The 15,292-nt window shown below is 47.9% G+C and overlaps 1 protein-coding gene across 1 annotated transcript in view; it reads right to left on the bottom strand.

The window, feature by feature from the left end:
* SLC22A3 (solute carrier family 22 member 3) overlaps window positions 1–14,800 on the bottom strand; it is a 31,804-nt gene extending 17,004 nt beyond the window's left edge. The window contains exons 1-2 of the mRNA XM_009289976.2: window positions 14,312–14,800; window positions 1,172–1,275 (exon numbers count right to left, since the gene is read on the bottom strand). Of these exons, the coding sequence (XP_009288251.1) occupies window positions 1,172–1,275; window positions 14,312–14,725 (518 nt within the window). The 5' untranslated portion in view covers window positions 14,726–14,800. The remainder of the gene's footprint in view (window positions 1–1,171; window positions 1,276–14,311) is intronic.
* Window positions 14,801–15,292: the final 492 nt, after the last annotated feature.

Here is a 15,292-nt window from a genome sequence, read left to right as displayed (position 1 = left end):
TCAACCAGATCCGTTCTTTTGAGTGCTGTCAAGGAGACAAGAGTCCACTGGTCTGGCTGCAGCACATTCCCTAGTGCTATCAATGTGCAACATTCATAGTTGTACTGTAGTTACATTATGATTGATACACAAGTACTCCTAGACATATTATTTTATTTTAATAATTAGCTGTAACTCTTACACAGTCCTAAGGTGCTAATATCATAACTTTGCCGCCAGACACTGAGCAGAGATATCTTAAGTTAGCCAGTGCCGGGGCATCTTTTCTACCTTAATCACTTATTACTATATTCCTTGGAAAGATCAGGTTTTCCTTAAAAGTATTTTTGTTTGCTAGTTCAAAATTTGTTATCTGAGATGACATTCCAGATAATTCTGTAAGTATTCCTGCCTACAAAGAAATCATACATTAAGTTATTATTACTATTATTACAGATACCAAAGAAAAATAAAACAGGCAGAAAGAATGTATTTTATGACCTGAAGAAATATTTCTGCCAGTGAAATCGTTAGTGGTGCTCTCAGCCAACACATAGGTTGACTACCATTAATTATCAGCACAAAGCACAAACCAGGCTCCCTCTTTTAAGAGCAAGGAAGAGCTTATGAGAGCTCCCCATTCCGGGGTAGGTCAGCTGCTCAAGCCTGCACATCACCCACATCTTCTCCTTGGTATTCATCCAGCTCTAACACAGTTGAGGACCGGCTGGAGGGAGCTATGACCTCGGTGGTAAGTGTATGAGTCCAGCCTGTGAATGGAGAGAATTACCATACTAAGCCCCTTCCTTCTTTCCTCAAGTAGCTGCTTTCTTCATCAGTGGTGCCTATTAAACATCCTCCAGTAAACACCACTCCAGAAAACTCCTCTGAATGCTTCCTTTTCATTTCTGTGTCCTTCTGCCCTTCCTGGGTCCAGATGTGCACAGAAAACATCGGAAACCACAAGAAAGGGTCTTTTCATGACATTTTAATGTCCAAACAGGATCAGTAAGTACAATTGCATGAAGTTTCCAGCCCAAAAGGAAGCAAAGATTATATTGGCTGGGTTTTGTCAAGCCAGGCTGGGGATGTTTATCCAAAGTGAATTAAACCTCCAAAGTGTTGACGCATGCTCATTGCAGGTGATTTCACCTCCAAAAAAAATCAAAGGACAGCAGCGCTTATACAGTACCTGTCTGCAGCGTAGCCCAGGGTGAACGCGCCGGCCAGAAACCCCAGATTGAGGATAGCCTGTGAGAGATCCAGCATCCAGGCATTGCCGCACACAAGGTTATACTAAGGGAACAAGGGAGAGGCATAAACACCCCTGGTGGGTCATTCATCATCCTCAGGGCAAAACGTTATAGAAACTGCATAGGGCCAGGCAGGGAGGGGAAGGGAAAGGGGAAGGGGAAAGGGAAGGGGAAAGGGAAAGGGAAGAGGAAGGAGAAGGGGAAGGGGAAGTTCAAATGTGCTTGTTCAACAGCAAGCACCAGTGGGCCAGGGAAGCACAGCCATAGCAAGCACTTTTCAAACTATAATGAAGATAGAAGGAGAGCTCCTCCTTGCTAAAAGGATGCTGTGTTTCATACATCAGTTGTCCAGATATGGAAAGCAAATTGCTCTTTTGCAAACCAAACACAATGCTGTTAAATATGTTGCCAAGGCAAAGCCATGACTTTGTTTAGTGCAGAATAAGAGTGCGCAGCTATAGCCAATGAAAACATCAGCTTATAGAAATTGTTTAATTCTTTTTCTTAGTGCCTTCTAGATAAAAGCAAAAACATGGTCTCTGAGGAAACTGAAAACAGATCTTAGATCTATTTCAGACACATTGAATATGTATTTTCTTGGTGTAGCTTTCCCAGACTTTTCTATTCCTTATACTGCAGTAGCCATAACTCCCTAACATGACGTTACACTGGTGCATATCTGAAGAATTCATTAACAGGGATGGGGATGGGGATGGGGATGGGTGGGGTGAAGGGAAGAGGGAAGTGGGTGAGAGGAAGGAAGACAAAGAGGAAGACAAAGTAGTCATCCAGACAGCATGTCATTGGAAATTACTTCAGAGGTTCTTTGATAATAAAGAAATACCAACCGCTGCCTGCCAAGTTCTGCATACCTTATGAGAGTCGGGAGGTTTTGGTTCATACCTGGGGTAACCTTAGGACCAGCACGGCTTCAGGACCAAGGGGAGCCACAGACAATAGCAGCTGCCACCGTTTACCCTAGAGAGACCCTTTTGCTTTCAGGCATGAGCTGTAAGAAATCTTTTTATCGCTAACAAGGTGCTGGTTGCTGAAGCGCATACAGCGTGTCACGTTTGTGCTCACCAGCATGCGTACCACAATACCAGAGCTCAAACACTGTGCTTGGATGGGGTGGCCACAGGGTGGGTTAAAGCGATGATTAACAGCCTCTTTTGCCACTCACAATCCTCCAGACTCTGAAATGTAATGCCGTGAGCCTGAGCTCTGTCTTAGCCCATTTACCTGCTGTAATGCCCAGCGAGTATTGCCTGGGCCTGGGATTTCAGAGGTGCCTATGCAGGAGATACAGAGGGCACCCAGACTTGGATTTCATTGAGCCTGAATCTGGACCCAAAAATCTAAAGTAATATTCTTAAATGTTTATTTATGTACCTAAATAAGAAACCATTTCTTTTAAAATTCTGAACTCCACACAGGTGTCATTCACACTCATTTCTATGGGCTATTCTTCACTTTTTAAAATGAAACTCCTCAGTTTTGGTTCCAAATGTACTATTAGCACTGTCACTGACAGTAACTACAGCAGAATCGTTGTTGTTAGTTATGATGATTTTACTGGAAGTCCAGGATTTGGGTTTGTTTGTGGCTTTTTGTTTTTCTTGAAGCTGCAGGCCTGGGAATGTGACTGAGAACTGCACTTTCCAGCTCTCACAACTGTGAAGAAAAACTTGGCTAGTAATGTCATAGGTCCCCAACCCGATAGATATCCCACCCCCACTGACTTCAAACAAAGTCATGGTTTTGATGTCAACCCCATTTCTCCGGGGAGCCTGACTGGCCACCTTTCAGCCAAGCCAGGCCATCAGCATCTGGCTTCCACTTCTGTAAATCTTGAGCAGGAGATGCAGAAACCTCAGCTTCCTCCGAGAAGAATAAAACCTGCTCTCAGCTGTCATACTCAAGGGCTATTGCAATGCTTTCCTAAAACAGCCTGAACATGGAGCAGCGCTTTCAGACTTCAAATGCTGCTTAACCTCTTGTTTCTTGAAACTATGACAACCCTGGCAAATAGTATCAAAAGAACCAGCTTTGGAAAGCAGAGTGTTTTCATGAGAATGACCACTAAAAGAAGATTTTAGAAGGCAAGGCAATTGACTCTGCTGATGGCAGAGGTTGGGGCTCTCAGAGGAGCATCTGCAGCCACCTATACAGGACCATACAGCTTACCAGAGGGCTAAAAACCAGCTACAAGAAAATATCGGCTTCAAAAGTGTGCTGCTGAAGTGTAACAGAAAAGGAAATAATCATATGAAGAGATAGGCAGAGAGGGCAAGCAGGAGGAGTGGCTTCACGTGAGCTCAAGGAAACCTCTCTGAATTAACTAGAGCTGTACTCAGCTAGACACCTCACAGGCACATGTCTGGTGCAGGTCCCCCAGCCAGGGCCCATGCTGGACACGCTGGCACTGCCATGTATGCACCACAGGGACCATCTGGACAGCTGCTGGACTGGTATATGCACAGAGGCATATATACATTGCCTGGTCGGTGGGTCACTGGCACGGCTCCTCTGGCCAGCTTGGCCTGAATTTCAGGTGCAGGTGATACATTCAGGTGCTGAATGTCGCTGCTCAGCTGAGCTTTCGCACCACGCAGCAACAGCTCTCCTGGGACCTCAAAGCACAGCACAGGTCTTTCACTCTCCTTGCCTGTCTCACCACGTAGCTGCACTCTTCCCTGTGGGTTTTTGGTCAGACCAGTGCCAGCAGGAGAGACACCATGCTCTGCTGGGCAGGTGACAGCTCTAGCGAGAGCTCAGAGCCCAATACCATGGGCTATTTTACAAAATGCTCTGTTTTTTCATGCCATTTCCTACTGGTGGCTTCAGAGCTGGCTGTGGTGCACTGGCTTTTCCCGGCCACCTTTCCGGGCTCTCTGAGGGGGGCTGTGCTGTGCTGGCTACAGTCTGTTCTGTGCTATAAAAACCCTCTTGTGTTTTCCTGTGGGAGATGCTGGGGGCTGACCACAGCCTGGGTGGAAAAACAGCATTAAGGAGCTGCTCCAATGACTTCAGTCAGTGCTTGCAAATACAGAGTGAGCTGTTGCTTAGGGTTGCTCCTGCTGTTGCCCACATCTCCTGGAATAATAAAATATTTTCTGAAAGAAGGGACCTCTGGAGCCCTCTCATCCAAACCCCCACTCACAGCAGGACCTGCTTTGAGCTTACATCCAAATTCACATCAAAGCTGATTGCTCCAGGCCTTGTCCAGTCAGGCATTCAGGCTGGCCCGGCACCCTCAGCACCCTCAGAGTGGAGGCTCCACAGCATCCCTGGGCATCACTGACCTTCCAGAGTCTCATCTCTGGTGGGGTTTTTAACTGTCCTCTGCTCTTACCAGGCTGAGGGCATTTCCCTGCTCATCTTACTCCAGGTGCCACCTCTTTCTCAAAACTTGTTTACAGTAATGGAGCATGACAGAGGCTAGCTTCAACCTGCATCTGTGCTCCAGCTCCGAACACTGTTTAACATGAACCTTTGCACCATTATATTCTGCTTCCAGCAGATGCTTGTGGAGTCACCCTGGGAGCACCATTCCCCAGAGGTGCAGAGAGGAGCCCTCACACCTCTCTCCTAGCAGTCCCCAGGAATAACAGAGAGATCTGAGCCTGTACTCTTCAGAGCAAGTTGTCTCCCAGTGAAGGTTAAGATGGCTCAGCACCTCACGAGCAGCTCAGCTCCTTGAAAAATCAAAACCTTGGAGAGAAATACCAGGCTGATAGATCAGCAGGGAGGGCTTCATACAGGACCAGGTTTAAAAGCCTTTCACAGAATTGCCCGAGTCAGAGAGCAAAACGTCCTCTGACACTTGCAATTGCTCCTGATGAAGATGGCCATGAGAGAGGACTCCCCCTCATAAGCCAGAACAGCCGAGAGAATGGGGAAGGGAGTAAGAGCATTATTGCCTCTCCAGAAACAGCAATAAATTAGTCTGAGAACAAAATTAAAAGGTGCATGTAATAACAAAACCATTAAAGCAACGACAAAATGAGATGATGTTTACACAGACATAAAAACATTGTAGATCACTTAAGATCTGCTTGCCCCTAATTTCAGTTGCCGATTTCAGAGACCAAGCCCCAGATTTCTAACACCTATAAACTGCATTGGGACTACAGCTCTCCCCAAGCCAACACACCAGGTTTCCCAATACCCAGGAGGCTATCCCGGCAGCCCAAGTGACGGCAAAGGGAGCGCTGTCATCAGCAGTGTCGGGCGGACAGCTGACCCCCAGGAGGAGAGGTGTGCTTCCCGCCCTGCCACAAGACGGTGCTGGCCTGGCACCCTCAGCACACTGCAGATCCACTCTCCCAGGAAGGGCACCTGCCTTTCGAGGAGCAGAGGGAAAGCTACAAAGCTACAAAGGTAGCTGAGGATCTCAGCTCCCAGGGTGGTGGTGGGCGGCTGTGCCCAGCAGCGCTGGAGCCATGCCCAGGCAAGCAGCCAGCCTGCACAGAGCTGCCAGGAGGGACCAGCCCCAGCGCCTGCTGCAGGCACTGGCTTTCAGGGTTTATACTTTTGATACTTTTTCAAAGGGTATATTTATTTTTTAAATAATTTGATCCCTCTTCACTGCAAACAGGCAATGAATAAGCTGTCATGAAAGAGGGCAGAAGAATGAAAATGTGCCAGAAAGAGAGAGGGAAAAATATCTTTAATGCAGAGGACTCTTTCATCTGAACAGCAATTTCAGATTATTTAGGTGGCAGCTGAAACTAGCTCTTGGCTAACAATATAGTCAAATATTTTAAATATTCTGGGAAACAGGAAAACACAGAAAACTTCTAAGAAACTATGAGCTCTTTCTGAAGAGATTAGTGACAATACACTAACTGTAGTCTCCTAAGTTAGTCCTGCATTTTGTTATTTTCTAAGTATTTAAGTAACTTCTGGTACAGATAAGCATTCTCAGACCTTTTCTGTTTGCTTGACATAGCACCTAGCATTTAAGTCATCACCCTGCTAATGTCTTGCTTTTCGTCTGCAAACATAACCTTTAGAGGGGAATGTAACCTTTAAAAGAGAATTGCACACCCTGCAGAGATCTTTTTTTGATCCAAGCCGCCTGCCAGACCCACATCACCACTTCAACTGTGACCTGGTTTGGTTGTGCCTGATAGTTATCCCCATCCGCATCACTTGGAGGAAAAGCATCTGCATCTGTTTACCCAGGATTTCAGCCTGTCTCCAGTTAGCCAGTAGTCCTCCTATATAACACTCCCCCAAAACAACTCTCACATCCCTTGCTAGCAGCCTCCATAAAAGGGAGCAGAGTGGAGCCTCCTCTCTGTTTCTGAACGGTCATATCCCTGTCCACGCATGGGCTGATGTTTACACTCCTACTACACAGGCTGCTCCTATGCCCAGGCAGATGCAGTCCACGTTGTGAGGAGCTCATCGACCAGGAGCACTTCCATGCAAATATCTGGTGGCATGAAGGAGCAGAAGAGCTATCCCTGTCAGTAACCATCTCCCACTGTGAGTAATAGGAAGATCCCATTCCCTGAAAGTACACGTTCTTCTCATAACATACCAAAAAAATCCCAGCATATGGTCTTTAAATGTCACAGACTACCCTCTTGTGATGCCACTCGGTTTCCAAAAATGGTAACTTTGAGAATCAAAAACTCTAGGGCTCTCTATCTGTCTAGACCACAGCTGTCTGACTTTGGTTTTCTTCATTTTCTTCCTGAACGTTCTGGTTTGGCACTTCCAGGGAAGAAGAGCTATAGTTCACAACAGTTGAAAATAAGCTGCAGAAGAGATGTAAGACCAGTGGCTCATTGCTGAGCATCACGCACCCCTTGGCAAGCTGGGACTCAGCTGAGGTTTCCCTTCAGAAGCGTCACCTCTACGGCTGCAACAGCACACCCCTGCTGCTGCAAAATTTGGGACATATTCTGGAGACACATCTGGGAGACGTTGGAGTGAGGAGAGCTTACCGTCCTGTCCTCCCTGTGCATTTGTAGGTATCTCTGTCCACAAACAGTGTCATCGCAGTGCGTGTCTATGCCGTGAAGTAAACACTTCTGCTTTCACTTGAATAAGCTCACCCAAGACAACACAGAAGAAAGATAATGTCATCATGTCCTGTGTTCAGTCCCCTTTCCTCCATGAACTTGAAATTTAATTGCAAGAACATTTACTACAGTGTCGGGGGAAGGATATGGAGAAGGAAAGGAAAGCCTTAGGGTTTTTTGCCCCTGATCTTAAGCCTATTTGTTGACCTGTATAGCACTGGCTACACCTAGACCCTGTTAAAACCTAGCTAGCCAGTTCCTCACTGCAATCATCAAGTGGGTGAACTAGCTCAGCTGGCCAGCTCCAGCTAAGGGCACATCCTCTTCCTCAGCATTGCCATGTTCCCTGCTAAGCCCCTCACTGCACAAATGCATGCACCCAGCACAACCCTGCAACCCATCTCTACATTCAGTGCCATGCTCACCTGCACAATTTCTATCCACTGTATGACAAAAAGCATTGTGTGCCTGAACACAGCCTCCTTCCCTTTAGGGAGTTGACTAAAAAAGGTTGCGCTGCCCAAATTGATAAACAATCCACATCTGCACTCCTTTCCTCTTAGCCTTGGCAATGAGCTGCCATCCTGAGCAGAAATGAGGTGCTGCCAACAGAGACAGGCAGCAGAAACCAGCTCCTTCAGGACACCCCCTTCTACAGTGTCCTTCACAGAGTGGGGAAAATCAGTCCCTTCCACCCCAATGGCCTTGCACTACAGGCAGCCATACACTCCTGCTTAGAAATACATCCCTGTGATGACTGTTTTCCCACCCGCTAGAGGCTTGAACATCAACATGAAATCCCAGTGCAGATTTACAGTAGCAGTGGTGTGGCTGGAAGGAACTACGCTGGTGCACTTTACTGATCTCTAAAGCAGCAGCAAACCACCGGAGTGAGATCTCCCTGGGAGAAGGAAGAGGTTTTGCACTGGGCCTCTGTAGTTCATCAGTGGAGTAATCTCTACAGAAAGGAGTGGGAACTGGCTGAGATGGGAACAGAAGAAATGCTCATACATGACTAACGACTGGGAAACACAAGGGCTGTGACAGCTTCTCATTTCTTCATAGCTTTGGCAGAAGGCAAACATTTTCCATTTTAGTTTGACATGCAGACTAACCGCAGACTTGTAATTCCTGGTACTTGAGAGGCCTTTATGCACCGAGCGAGTGCCAAAACACTTCAGCACGCCTATCCCTGTAGAAATGCATTGCTTTAAATGACAATATGTCATTAAAAGCTCCTCAAAATGTAGCAGCTTTGAGTAGGAGTTTGGAAGCACTTGCCTGTTACAATTACATTTCAAAATGATGGATGAAACTTTTTGGTCAATAAAGAGATCTACAGTGATTCCTCAGCCCAATTACAACAACATATTGAAAGCCCACACATTTTAAGTGGCATTCATAAAAGTGGCCAAACAGAGGCTGGTTTACCTTTCCACTCCCAGTGACAAAACGGCTTAGGGCAATATTCATCATTTAAGGAAACCTGGGGAGATGCAGGCTGTTGCTGCATGTTCCTCATTTGTTTCTGGGCAGCTCTTCTCCATCTCTCTTGTCCTCTGGGCTGTCAAACTGCTACCTTTCACACATCCTTACTGCAACAAAACACCCTGCAAGCGCATGCAGTGGAAAGGGAGAAATTACCTTTTTTTCCTCTTTCTGGCAAAGCTTCTGTCAGAGTGTTAAGGGACTAAGCAAGGACACTGTCCTTCTCCATATCTTGTTTCAAGCTGAGCACTTAATAGGACAAATGGAGTCAGCCTGTACCCTGCTCCCAGGGCACTGTGGCTCAAGGCCTGAGGAACAGCTTAACTTCGAAAGCTTTGGAGGTTTCTTTCCTGCGCATAGCCCAAGGCCCGGCTGGTACCTTCACGTCCCTGCCACTCAGATCACCTGGATTCATTGAGCCTCCTAGGACAGAAGGCCTGTTCTGTCCTCCTTTTTTCTTATGTCTATCCATGGCCAAAGCAAGAGGGAGGCAGAGAAACTTACCATCTCCTAAAGGGGAGAAAACAGCAGATGTCCTAAAAACAGTAAGAAAAACCAAGGCCCAAACTCTCAGCCAGTACCAGCTGGCTCGACGGCAGTGACAGAACCGTAGCCCCGCTGGCGTAACTCGTGCAATGAACTGCTTCAGCTGCTCTCATATGGGGAAAGCTTAGTTAGAGCTTCATAAGAATTTCAGCAATTGCTGCTCCCTCTGCTCCTCTGTCTGCCCTTTTTCCCTTTCCCTCCACTGCTTAATATTAATCCCACCATGACGGTGGAAATAAGACAGGGTACTGCCATGCCAATGACAATAATCACACTAGATCAACACTTTGAGGGTGAATTGCATTGTTTGTTGCCTTGGAGGACAGCAAAAGGACAAGCTGTGCCTTCTCCACCCTGAGCTTGACTGCCATGTTATGTCCTGCTCTGAGGGACTGTAAAAACTGAGACAAACATTATTGCTTTGCTTACAGGCTTCTCTGCAAATGCTGGCTGACTGTTATTTTCTGAGACAGCTGGCAAGCAGAGGAGTAAGAAGATTTATTCCCAGCAGGTGCAATAGGATATGTTCAGATGATCATTTGTCCACCTCAGACTTCACATTTTGGCAATAAATTGTTGCCAGGTCTCGAAATGACATCATCTACGGCGTGAAGACTTGCTGCAGACAGGGCATATTGGAATCGGTCCCTTCTGCTGAACTCCTGCCAACAAAGGCTGCTAATAAGCCTAAAATATGCCAGCTGTGCTGTAGCTGCTGATAACCATGTAGACTTCCCTCTTCCTTTCATCCACCACCACAGGCCATTCAACCTGCAGATGCGACTGTAATTCATGCACATGCCTCTAGGAGTCATTGCCGCCAAAAATGTCTGAATAAAACAGCTATCGCTTTGCAAACTATCGCCAGCCACCCTTTTGTAGAGTGCTAGACTTTCTCCACTGGGACAAAAGTACATAGTGCCAAAGCCCAGCAGTATTAAAGGTCAGTGACTCAGTGTTCAGCCGAGTTTCCTGGGGAAATTAGGTTTATTGACTTCTGTATGTCCTGGGTACGTGCGTACCAGGCTCACCTGGCAGGAGATGGCAGGCAACATGCTTCCTACTTCAAGTGTTACGGAGTGCAGGGGGTGACCTGGACTCCCTTCCAGATCCCCAGGCTAAAGCATGAGGCTGCGGCACCCCCGGTCGATCGCAGCACCCCAGCACCCCTGCTCTTCTGCCTGCTCCATCTGCTGCACAGAAAGGCCGTCCTTTCCTGTCCTCCTCCCCCTGTGAGAGGTGCTGCTGTCACCAGCCTTCCCTCCCGAGCAGCGCCAGCCACCTGCTACTACCAGCATCGTTTCAGATGGCATCAGCTGGCATGAGCCACGCATGGATTTAGCTTGATAATTACCCCCTCAGCCTCCCTCTCCAAGCAAAATCTGAGAAGCCATTGGGTTCCTGTCCTGCCGCTGACGCATGCAGCCATGTCTTCCAGTTTCACAGGGAGCTGTGCAAGACTCGTTCAATTAAACGGGGGCAGATTGCACCAGGCCAAGGTCCTCTGCGCAGATCCACCACCTGTGACAACATTGCGTCGGAGGGGTTGCTGCCAAGTTTTACGCATAGCGGAGGACTTTGCTGATATCTTCAAACTTTTACATCATCCGAGCTCTGGTTTGCTTGACTCTAATTCAGGCACCGTGGTGCTGGGCTGTATGTGGAGCACCAGTGGACAACTCCTTCTCTGATCTGGATTACCCTCATGGAAAAGCCTGACCTAAAGCAATGGAGCACAGAGACCCTTAGGCATGTCACTGCAGAAGTAGGGACCATTAGACATCAAAAGGAAGATTTTAAAAGGGAACCTTTAGCAGTGCTCTGTCTCCTGTCACTAGACCAAGCTAACTGGCTTTGCCATGTGTTGTTCCTGTGATGATTTCTTAATGGATTTTGCTCTTCTCCTCAAATCCTGAAGGAGGAAAGCCCTGGTATGTTCTCCCAGCACCCCGCTGTACCCCAGCACTGGGACTCAGGAGTCCCGCAGCAGCAGCAGGTGATGCAGCAAGCAACTCAGGTACTGCTTACAAAGCAGTGGGTGCTTTCTATCAGTCCACATTCCCCCTTTTTCCCCTGCTTCCATTCTGCTGATGCTACTGTGAACACCTTTGCAGAAGATAGCTATCCAAGATGAGAGTGGCCAGCGAGCAGTACGCTCCAGTCATGCACAAATCAGAGCAATGAAGTCAGGTACTGCAATACCATTCATTTCACAACTCCTCATAAGTCAGTCCCTCCAGCCATATGATTCTTCAGGGTGCTCAGAACTGATTGTCAGTTCAGAAAAGATGTCATATCACTGCTCCATGATATGACATCTTTTCCCAGCGAAAGCTTTGCATGCCTGCATTTGCCCTCTGCCTCCCCTGCCACGCTGCAAATCCACACCAGGTCTGCAGTTGCCATAAGCCTGGAGGGACTCCTTCAGTATCCTGACTTTTTTTTTCTCTCTCTCCCTGAACATATGTCCTTCAGATTGTCATGTAACTCATCCTTTTAACTTTGTCTCCCTGGTCACTTCCACTGTTGATTCAGCTGGACATAAAGTGCCAGAAATCTTAAGATAGTTGAAAGAAACAGAAACATTTCTGCACACATGGACAAAATGAAGCATTTACAAGTAGACACATGAGAAAAGACATGTTTGGTGATCTGATTAAACAGAACACAGATCTGTTTAAATTGAGTCATGATTTGTTAGAGCTTCAGCTGAGCGAAAGGAGACTAAATTAAGTCTGGGATTTAAATTGTCTTTACTGGATGTGTAACACATTAATAGATATCAAGCTCCTTTTAATAGCTGATCTCAAAGCAATTGAGCCAGGACGTGCATGCCACAAGTTTCCTTTTTAGATGAAGAAACAGAGCCTCGTGGGATGTGATATATCCGGCAAATGTTGCAAAACTGGGAACAGGACACAAGTGCCACAGGTCACAGCCCAGCGCCCTCCAGCCGAGGTGCCCCTGGTCAGCAAGAGTCCCTCTAAGAGCAGCAGTGACACTGATGATGGGACCTGCTCCCCGGCACAGGGGACAGACAGTCCCAGCCTGTTGCTACTTGCAGACTGTTGCTCGCTGGCTTTCCCAGTGTGTGCCTTTGGGAGCACAGGTGGGGAGCGTTTCCACAAGCATCCCTTCATCCCTCCTCTCCCCTGGCCCTGGAGTGTCTCCCCAGGAGAAGGGGGGAAGAAGGTGCAGATGGACGAGGTGTTTGCCAGAGAACATTAAACCTTTCACTCCCATTTATTGCTGCAACACAAACACTGGTTTCATTTTCTCTTAGCTGTACTCAGTGGCTCAGTGCTGCTGGAAAATCACAGTGGCTTTGCTAGATACACAAACTGCTGCCATACATGAACTCTGAGCACAATCTTATGGACACAACTTACATGCGTTCACCTACAGCAAGGTTGAAGAGAAAAAACAAGGAACAACAAAAGAAAAGAATTCTCTATATTTTTATTTTTAAGCTCTAAGGGGAACGCCTAGGACAGACTGCCCAGGTAAAAGACACCGTGACCTAACCCCTCGCAGTCCCCCAGCAGAGGTACCTCGGAGGCAGCAGCATAACCTTCCCACCACAGCTGCCTCCCGCGGTTCGCTCCGGAGCCAGGCTGTGGCTCCCGGGCAGCATTTGTCCTACTGCACACCCAGCCCTGGCTGCCACTGCCAACATGGGCAGAGATACGTCATTCCCAGGGACACCAGCTCCCTGCGTGTCACTTGCGGCCTTCCAAGCAGCCTTGATTTCGGCAATCGCACACAAAAGCCAGTTCTGAAGCTTTGCTCTAGGACCAGCCAGGTGCTCTGATTTATCTTCTCCTGAGCGTAGATCCTGGCTAAAGCTGCTCAGGTCAGATGCAGAGCTCAGAGCACAAAGCTCCTGCTCTGAAGAGCCTGAATCCTGCAAGCAGATCCAGCGGTCCCAGCTGGATGGGGGAAGGATGGTGAATTGAAAGGTCGGGATAGGCACTGCTTTTCAGTTCAGTGTTTGCTCAGGGCTTCGCCTGCTGTGCCCTGCTCCATGTTTCAGAGGGCACAGCTCCAGTGCAAGCACCGTTAAAAACCGCAGCGGGAGGCTTATGAGACTGGCAGGAGCCAGAGCCCATGGCTGTGTTGACACATTTTGTGGTGCACCTTGATGATTTCCTAGCCAACCCCTCTAAGCACACTTCGTATTTTTCGTCACTGTGTTGGTGACAGTTACTGTCAGGATGACCTTAAAATACACAATCCTAGTGTGCAGCCTGTGTACTGGAGCCAGACCACAGCACATCCATGGCACGATCACAGATTACACAGAGGATCTCCTAGGAAAGCATCTTAAATGGCCTTACGCAGCCTTATTAAAAAGCCACTACATTTACCAGCCCTTAACACTAGTGGTAACAGTCTGCGGTTCTCTGACTGACATTTCAGGAAAAGCTGAATGATAGCTTTGGGCAAAAATGTGTATTCGTGTTTTTTTTCTTTCGTAAGCGTAATCATTTCTGCTGACTTCTGTTAGATCTCAGAAGGGCAGTCTGCCACCAGCTTTTTTTATTACCTGCAGACATAAATGTTCAGTACTGGAAATACAGAGAACGGATAACATACAGTGATCCAGATCAGCAAGTGGTATCAGTCAGCTACACTTCAGGTTTACACCACCAAAGTTGCTGGCCTAAAATTGAGCACCAGAAGCCTCAGCTGCAAGGACTTAACTCTTTATTTTAATCTGACATTCCTCTAGCAACAAAGCAATCTCTGTGTGGGGTGTTTTGGCTTTGCACGGGGTGCTTGGCTTTGGAGAGCCACCCTTCAGATCAGCTCACCTTTCCCTAAAAGTTTGACGCTGACACTTGATCATAGTCATTGTCCCGATTTGCTTGTGACTCGGAACGAAACAAATCCGGAAAGGAAAACCAGCCACCAAAGCAACAACCCTTGCAGCGGCAATCTCATTTTACTGCCACAATCCCGCACCGGGACGGAAGACGCTGATTAGAGGACGAGGATTTTCCTTACCTCGCTGGTGATGGATGAGTGGGGCTGTTTATACACCCAGTTATCGTGGCATGTGGCAAGCAGCAGGTTGCGTGCACTGAGATTGCCGTAGTGGGAGAGCGGGCTGGCGCAGCTGGTGGAGGTGTCCCACACAACGTCCAGCCTCTCGCACTCTCCGCTGGAGGACCCGTTCCCCAGGTGCAGGGGCAGTACTGTGAAGTATCGTTCCTCTTCCAGCGTCCAGCCACATCGTTCACTTAATTCAGCTGCCCCAGGGATCCTGCACCAGTAGTTGTCCGGTGCCTGCCCAAGGAAAACGACGCTGGCAAACAGGAAAGAAAAAGTTATGCCCGTCTGGCAAAGGAGGAAAAAGACCCTCTTTTGAAATCTTCCAAATTCCCCAGCTTCCTTCAAAACCTCATCGAAAGATGGCATTATGTGAGGCCGTCTGTCCACTCGGAGCAGTCCAAGAGATGGCAGAGTTTGCTTTCACACTTTGCAGTGACTGCTGGCACTTCCTATAAATGTGACCGTCTCGTCTCCCCACGCTCCTCTCTTCTCATGTGCACGCACACACACACAGAGACACGTGGGTGTGCAACGCCGGTAGCATGAGCGGAGCTGGAACGGGGCAAAGCTGCAGGCAGGCATGCAAGCGCGCACCCAAGCACACACGCGGAGACTCAGGGCATGTCAAGTGGCGTGGGGCTTACACACAGCTGGGGAGGAGTGCGATTTAAAGCGCACAAACATATTCTAGGAGAGGAGGGGCGTGCATTTCCTATTCATCCCGAATGTTAAACAGATTATGTAATAAACCCAGTTAACTCCTTCGGGGCAGGCGAGCTGCAAATGCCAACTCCCACCACGGCCATGATAAGTTAATAGGTGCAAGGATAAAGCAGAGAGTTAAACGGGAAAGAGCACAGAAACTATTGCAAAAAGCAGCAGTGAGTGATGCAGCCTCTCTGCGGGATGGCAGGGGCAGAAAGAAAGTTGTTT

This window comes from Aptenodytes forsteri, unplaced genomic scaffold (assembly GCF_000699145.1).
Source record: "Aptenodytes forsteri isolate BGI_AS27 unplaced genomic scaffold, ASM69914v1 Scaffold122, whole genome shotgun sequence".
NCBI classification, from domain to species: domain Eukaryota; kingdom Metazoa; phylum Chordata; class Aves; order Sphenisciformes; family Spheniscidae; genus Aptenodytes; species Aptenodytes forsteri.
Note: the sequence above shows the minus strand (reverse complement) of the source record. Positions and strands in the feature narration are given on the sequence as shown.